The sequence below is a fragment of the Saccopteryx bilineata genome, chromosome 7 (assembly GCF_036850765.1).
Source record: "Saccopteryx bilineata isolate mSacBil1 chromosome 7, mSacBil1_pri_phased_curated, whole genome shotgun sequence".
Taxonomy (NCBI): Eukaryota; Metazoa; Chordata; class Mammalia; order Chiroptera; family Emballonuridae; genus Saccopteryx; species Saccopteryx bilineata.
This window is the reverse complement of record NC_089496.1, coordinates 107,177,890-107,185,441: the sequence shown is the minus strand read 5'-3', so window position 1 is coordinate 107,185,441 and position 7,552 is coordinate 107,177,890. Positions and strand designations below refer to the sequence as shown.

Sequence of the window (7,552 nt, the reverse complement as noted above, 5' to 3'; positions counted from 1 at the left end):
ATTTCAAGCCGAGTAAGACACGGGAGAGAGCAGCAGCGGTCGCGAACAAAGGCGCCTTTGTCTCGGCCCCTCCCGGGTTCGGAGGACGTGCGTCCCGGTCCTGGGCCAGCCCGAGGCCGCCGGGAGCCGGGCAGCAACGAGTTTCATAGACACCTGCTCGCCCAGAACCGTTCAGTCACACAGCCGGCAACACACAACGCTTCGCTTTTCTTTTTAATTCAGTTTCACCACAACATTAAGTGTAACAATATTTTGTTGCTTTTTCTTGTTTTCTTTTTCTTAAAAAGGGAGTGAACCCGGGAAAAGATGGAGAGATGTTGGGAGGGGCGACAGGGACAAACTACTGCAGAACAACAGGTGTGGCTGACGGAAACAGACTGCGTGGCCGGGCAGGAAGCCCTGCGGAGTTGAGGGTGAACTTTACAAGAAATCTGTACATTTATCAAATAAGTTAAAATTCTCCTAAATTGATTGTCCTTCACTTAAAGCGCTCCAGTATCCTGTCTCACTCCTTTGAGCATTGCTACCTATCCTGTTTCCTCCCCCCCCACCCCCCCGCCCCGCCTTTCTCCTTAAATTTCTCTTCCTAAACGAATGATCGGGATTATACAGTGGAAACATCTGCTTTTGTCAGTGGAGGAAGAACAGGGCTCCCAGGAAGTTTTGTACAATATTGCACAGGTCAAAAGTACAACAGTTACTGCCGAACAAAAACGTAGAGGGAGAGGGTGAAAGACACAGAGGTTTTTGTTTCTTAAATATCGAAATCACTCTCTCAAGACAGGGGGCAAAGGAACGATAGTAATATAAATAAGTTACCAACAAATGAAATTCCAAAAATAAATGCCACTAATAAATAATACCACTCACACCGGGCCAGACGTGGAGCTGTTTCAATGATCAGAAGCCTGATTTTGGCTGTCTTGTCTTTTCCCTTTAAACACTTAGAGAATTCTTCCATCACAAAGCAGGACAGATGAAGTGGTCAAAGGGAACAGACCTCTGCCAGAGAGAAAAGCGGCCTGAATCAGGGTGCTTGGAAGAGGCCGCTCAGATTTTGAAAATTGGGGAAGATAACTGATTAGGGGTGGAGAGGAGGAACCACACCCAGAAATCCTGAAATAAAGTACTGCAATGTGAATTCTCTTTCTGAAAACAGTTCTATAGAAACTGAATGAACTAGCGCGGTTCAGGGTTTTTTTTTCCCCCACTTACTTTCCTTCTATAAAAGTAAAACCAAAAAGCTACAGCGCAATGCAAATATGAGAGAGGGGTTGCCCATATTCCAAAAGCTTTGAGCCGAAATATTTGACCCGGGAATTGTATCTTTTTCCTGCTCTTTTAATATAAACCAAAACCAAAAGTAAGAGGGGAAGCGCCTCAAATCCATTAGGGGTGAATTGCACGAAGATGCATTGCAATACTTACAAAACGCTACCGATTGGGGGAGGGGAGGCCGGGGCAGCGCGCTGACGCCCCGGTTCCCGAAGGCCGCTGGACGTCTCGGCGCCCTCGGCCCGGCCCAGTCTCCTCCGGGGTCTGGGAAGGAGGCCGGGCACTCCCTCCATCTCCCCTCTCGGGCCTCAGACGGGCCGTAGCAGCGGCACCGACGAGACCACCGGGTGCGAGTAGTAGACCGGGTGCGGAAAGGTGAGCAGCGGCTGACTGACGGGCACCGGGGCCCCAGCGGCCGCGGCCGCCGCGCCTTCCGCCGCCGAGTTCTCGTGGTAGAGGATGGGCACCCGCACGATGCGCTGCGCCGCGGCGTGGCTCAGGTTGGCCGCCTCCAGCTCGGCCGCCAGCTGCCGCTTCCACTTGTTGCGGCGGTTCTGGAACCAGATCTTGACCTGGGTCTCGGTGAGGTGCAGCGACGCAGCCAGGCCAGCGCGCTCCGAGCTGCTCAGGTAGCGCTTCATGTCGAAGGTGGACTCGAGCTGGAAGACCTGGCTGCGCGAGAAGACCGTGCGCGTCTTCTTCTTGCGGCACGCGGGCTTCTTCTCGGGGCTGTCGGCGCCCTTCTTCCAGTCCTCGGAGCCCGGCGCGGCCGCCGCCGCTCCCACACTCGCCCCGGCCGCGCCAGGTGCTGCCTCCCCCTCCTTCTTGCCTTCCTCCGAGTCGCTCTCCTCTAGAATGATCTCATCTGGGCTCTTGGAGTCCAGCTCCTTGTGGTCGGGGTCGGCCTTGAGCAGCGGCTCCGGGGAGTCGCGGTCGGTGCCAGAGGCGGGGGAGGAGTCTCGCAGGAGGGTCTTCTCCGACGCTGGAGAGAGACAGACAGACGGATGCACACGCACGCACGCACACCCGCACACCCACCGACACCGCAGGCAGCGAGGCCCGCGCCTGGGGGCCGCAGGCTCCATCAGTGCCGCCTCCGGATCCCAGGCCTCGAGGCCTCATCGTCTGCTCCGGCCTCCACCTGCCCGGCTGAGCCCGAAGAGGGGCTCGATGCCCTGGGATCCTTTTCCTCCCGAGGACAGGCGGCAGAGCCCAGGACGGTGGCAGAGCGACCGCTTCCTCCCTCCCCCCTCCCGGCATCCCCATCAGGGGCCCAAGGAGAGAGTGGACTGGTAGACTCTGGTTGGGGCTGCCCGGGTCACTCTCTTCATCCAGGCCAAGTCCCCCGTCCCAGCCTCCAGAAGCCTCCCCATTCATACCCGATGCCAGTTTCCCCGGGAAGCGCAGTGCCCGGGCTCTAACTCCACTTTTCTCACCAAGTGGGATTGGATTCTCGGGCAGTGCAACCGAGCGAGCGGCTGGGAGATGCAAGCCAGGGGCCAGAAGTTGGTCAAGCAGCCGGGTGGAGGGTGCGGGTATCCCAGGGCTGTGGTGGGAGGCAGCCAGGGGCAGGAATGGGACAGGCGCGCGAGAAGGACAACCAAAGTTCAAAGAGCGGTAGGTACCTTCAGGTCGCGGGAGGTGGCCACCGGCGGGGGTCAGGGTGTAGGGGTACCACCAGGCCGGGGAGCGCTCCAGGTAGTGCGCGGGCAAGGCAAACCTCTGCGCCGGGATCTCAAAGCGGGGGAAAGCCAGGTCGCCCACCTGCGAGAGCGCGAAGCCTGCCGCACCCTCCAGGGCCCCCTTGGCCGCAGCGGCAGCAGCGGCAGCGGCGGCGGCGGCAGCAGCGGCCGAGGCCGGAGCGAAGATCGTCCGTGGGGGCGGCTGCGGCTTAGGGGGCGGCCGGTGGTGGTCTCCGTTGAGCAGGTTCTTGATGGAGAACGGGGACTCCTTGGGTGCGGGAGGTGGGGGTGGCCGTGGCGGGGGCTGTGCGGGAGCTGTGCCGGGGGCATCCGGCCCGGGCTCCGGCATGGTCCCCTCTCCTCCGGGTCCCCGCGAGGGAGAGCGCCGGACAGGCGAGCGGCCGGGCGGGCAAGCGGGCGGCCGGAAATCAGACCATAAACGGAACTCAACTATGGGGCGCAAAGTCGAGGGCCGCCCTGGGCGCAGAGACAGCGGTGGGAGGGCGGGGTGAGGACCGGCTGGGGCGGGCTCGCATGGGGAGGAGTGCGGAGGGGCGGGGAGCAGCCCAGCAGCCGCACTGAGGGAGCGGAGCAGCCCGGCGGCGGCTACAGCTCCCACGGAGGAGGCGGCAAGAGCAGTCCCAGGCTTGGGGCTGCGTCAATCCGGCGCCGGATGCTAATGATGAAATAAAAATGTCATCCAAGTTAAATGCGGGGAGTATACGGCGATTGGGCGCGTACAATGGCAAATGGGATTAGGCAGGCGAAGGCACAGCCGCTCCCGGGCCCCACGGCCGCCTCCACCACAGCCCCCTCCTTGCCTAACCTAGGATTTTGGCGCTTTGGCTTCGGGCTATGAGAGCCCGCCTGTTATTGGCTTTATATAGTCCAATTAGGCAGCAAATGAGGACAAGCCTATTAGCACAAAAGGATATTGGCTCCCGCTAAAGAGGCACTCTGAGCGCTCCGGCGCGCGCAGGAGGCGATCGAGGGACTCAGAGCTGGCGGCGCCCCCCAGCCGGGAGCGCACTGACAGCCACCCGGCCCGGAGCCTGTGCCTGTCACCCCCTCAACCCCCACTCTCCTCGGCTCAGAGACCAGCATCCAGCCGCCTGGCTTGCGGGAGGGGGAAGGGGCGGGCCCGGCCCGCCCGGGTCACCTCCGGGTTATCCGTGATAGCAGCTGCTGCTCGCCCGCCCCCAGGGGCTTGGCAGGGGCGGCCACCCCCACGCAGATGGAAAGCAATGCAGCGCAAGCCCTGAAGGCAAGACGCAACCTCTGGCCCCCAGCGAACTCAGCACTTACCTACCCTTTGGGGTCCCCTAATGTTTGCTAAGGGCGCAGCAACCAAGACTTGGTTTCCCAACGCACCGTCACTAGTCGATAGGAAGGGAATCGGGGTGTAAGTCCTTGCACTGCGTCAGCGGGCTCAGGAATCCTCGTGGCCTTGGCCTTTGGCCCTGAGAAGCCGAAGGGTGAGCCTTTCCTGGTAGCAAGAGTGAGTGTGCATCTCTACTCACTCGAGTGTGCACGCAGAATGGGCTGATGCCCGCGCGTAACTTTAGTGAAACGGCTGGGCCAGTGGCGTCCAGGCACCGACGGCTACTCTCAGCTACTCTAGGAAGGGTGCTCTTCTCCGACCACTGAGGCCCAAAGCTTGATGATCAGCTAGGATCCCGGGGCCCTGAAAACAGCACTTTCTCCCTGGAAGTCTCACCGGCTGACGTTTGGAATGTCAGCTTTAATAGGGGCAAAGAGATCCGAAGAAAAACCGGCTTACATTCCACGGCTGTGGCCCTGCCAGGGGCACCTGCAATGTGTCCCAACGGCCTCCAGATCCCTAGAGAAAGAACCTGCTGGACCTCTGAGGGACAGCTGGGCAGACATTCACTCGACACCATTGGCTTTAAAAACAACTCCTCAGGTGGCACAACAATTCCGTAAGGCAGGCATTTAAAGCTCTAGATTTAAGCATCACATAATCAGAATTGCTTATGGGGTCCCTTCCCTAGAAACAGCTCCCTAGTCAGAGAAAGGTGGCAAACTGGCCATCACTCTGCACCAGCTACTGTGATCTTCAGTACATCTGAAATCTTTCTGTAGTCCCTTCGCCTGCCCATCGCCTTCTTTTTCGTTAGATAGAGCCCTCACCTAACACAAGGCCACCCTGCCTTGGTAGATGCGACTGCTCTGGTTCCCTAGTTGAGAAGTGGGTATGTTTTATTTTCTGATCCGGGGCTTCAGACCTCCTCCATCAAATCTCGATGGGCACATTTAATGCTTCTTTCGGCAAACATTCATCTACCGTAGTGAACCATATTTTTGCGTTGGGAACCTGGAAGCATTGTAAATGGTGCTTCCATAAACAATTATTATTCTCATTATTATTACTCTCTTGAGTTTGTACGGGGCTTTACTGTAACGCAAAACGCTAAACAGTGATCCGAGTTGGAACCAATCACAGCCCTGAGGCTCAAGCAGAGAGGGTCTTATACTCGGGTTTAATAGATGGAAACGGGCTTCTGGAGAAGAGGAGACTGGGCCAAGGTCACCCAACCGGCGCTGGAAACCCAGCAGTCATTTTCTTCCCAACTGCAAAAATAGCTCGATTCGCGTAGGTCTACGCAGGTTGGGTGGATACCGTCTGCACCCGCACGCCACAGGGCGAGGCATGTGGTAGAGAGGCTCCTGCACGAGTGTGCGTGGTGTTGCGCCAGCTCTCCGGTCCCAGGGGGATGTGTGCAAAACTTTTCCAAAGTTCTGACGTGTGGAAGCCGCCTTTAAAATGAGATGAATAGAAAGGCTCATCTCCCGAGAAAAGGAAGCGCCTGGCAGAGTTTGTGCTGGAGAAGCGGGCTCTGGGATGTTGGAAACTCGCAACTCGGGGACTAGAAGGGGTCCAGGCTGGCGGGAGGTGGGTCTGGGACAGCCACCATGAGGCGCACCCTGAGGCTCCACTACCTGAGCCTCACTCTCCGGTCTTCCCAAGTTTTTCCGGGGGCGCTGTAGTGTTGGTGTGTGTGTGTGTGTGTGTGTGTGTGTGTGTGTGTGTGTGTGTGTGAGAGAGAGAGAGAGAGAGAGAGAGAGAGAGAGAGCCCGCGAGCATTTTGACCACAGAGAGGAATTGCTCAGGTGTCAGCACCCTAAACAGTCCCCTAAGTTTCAGGGATGCTGTGCTTGAACATCCGAGTGCACAGAGTAAATCTTTCTTTTCTACTGCTTGGATGAAGTTTGTGCGTACGGACCCGGGCACAAACGTGACTCCACTGTTCCTCTAGCGAGGGGTGTTGCCTCTGTTTACTCGCGTCCACTCCATTCAAAGTCAGGCAAACAGCGCCCTCTAAGGGAAGTCCTCTAAACCAAACCTGCTAGCTCGGCGGGAAAAACCAGTCTCCGCACGCAATGTGTTTAAAAGCCATCGGGGTCTCACCCTTACCGACCTTGGCTAGAGAACAAAAGCATTTTTCCCCCTCTGGATTCCGGGAGAGGCAGAGAGTGAAACTGCCTGCAGATCTGTGCTGATCTCTATAGAAAGTGGTCTCGCCTGCTTCTCACCCTCAACCCCTCTTTTCCTGCCCCTATTTTAGGGCCCATTTAATGTTCCTGCTGGTAACGGATCTGTACCACCAACTGAGGTGCCCATCTTGACCGCAGGCTAAATGTGAGCTCTGTGGAAGACGCTGGGCGAAAGAGCTGTCTTATTCGTCGTCTTCCCAGGACGACTCAGGGCACAGTAGGCCAACCAGTGGTGCTCAGTAACCCCTGGTGTTAATGCGTGAGTGAATGAAAAAATGAGCAGATTCCCAATTCCCATGGCAGGGGACTTGCCTAGTTGATTAGGTTCCTTCAGATAGCCTGATCATACCCAAAAATAATCTTTAAAAAGTTTAATGAGAACCTGAGATTTTATTTTTTGAGAGAGAGAGAGAGATAAGAAACATTAACTAGTAGTTGTGTCATTCACTGATTGCTTCTCATTGTGCCTTGACCAGGGCCTCCAGCTGAGCCAGTGACCCCTTGCTCAAGCTAGCGACCTTTGGATCATGTAGATGATTCCACAATCAAGCCCATGACCTGGCACTCAAGCCCATGACCCCACACTCAAGTTGGTGAACCCGCGCTCAAGCCAGAGACCTCTGGGTTTTGAACCTGGGACCTCAGCATCCCAGGTCGATGTTCTACCCACTGTACCACCACCAGTCAAATGAACCTGAGATCTTTTTTTATTATTATTTTTATTTTTTAACAGAGACAGAGAAATTCAGAGAGAAGGATAGACAGGGACAGACAGACAGGAACAGAGAGACGAGAAGCATCAATCATTAGTTTTTCGTTGCGCATTGCGACACTTTAGTTGTTCATTGATTGCTTTTTCATATGTGCCTTGATCACAGGTCTTCAGTGGACCGAGTAACCCCTTGCTCGAGCCAGCGACCTTGGGTCCAAGCTGGTGAGTTTTGCTCAAACCAGATGAGCCTGCGCTCAAGCTGGCGACCTCAGGGTCTCAAACCTGGGTCCTCCGCATCCTAGTCCCACGCTTTATCCACTGTGCCACCGCCTGGTCAGGTGAACCTGAGATCTTTTGATGACACATT

The 7,552-nt window shown here is 56.6% G+C and overlaps 1 protein-coding gene across 1 annotated transcript; it reads right to left on the bottom strand.

Annotated features, from left to right (window-relative positions):
- Positions 1-574: 574 nt before the first annotated feature.
- On the bottom strand, positions 575-3,341 carry HMX3 (H6 family homeobox 3). Its single transcript, XM_066239287.1, has 2 exons — positions 2,901-3,341; positions 575-2,257 (listed from the first exon to the last, which is right to left on the bottom strand). The coding sequence occupies exons 1-2, from the start codon at positions 3,304-3,306 to the stop codon at positions 1,584-1,586; spliced, it is 1,080 nt and encodes a 359-aa protein (XP_066095384.1). The 5' UTR covers positions 3,307-3,341; the 3' UTR covers positions 575-1,583.
- Between the last annotated feature and the right edge of the window lie 4,211 nt (positions 3,342-7,552).

Excerpts from the sequence above, each read along its gene's own strand:
- HMX3 (XM_066239287.1), bottom strand. The coding sequence starts at position 3,306 with ATGCCGGAGCCCGGGCCGGATGCCCCCGGCACAGCTCCCGCACAGCCC. Across the intron at positions 2,258-2,900 it reads CCACCTCCCGCGACCTGAAG|CGTCGGAGAAGACCCTCCTG; the intron begins GTACCTACCGCT and ends GTCTCTCTCCAG.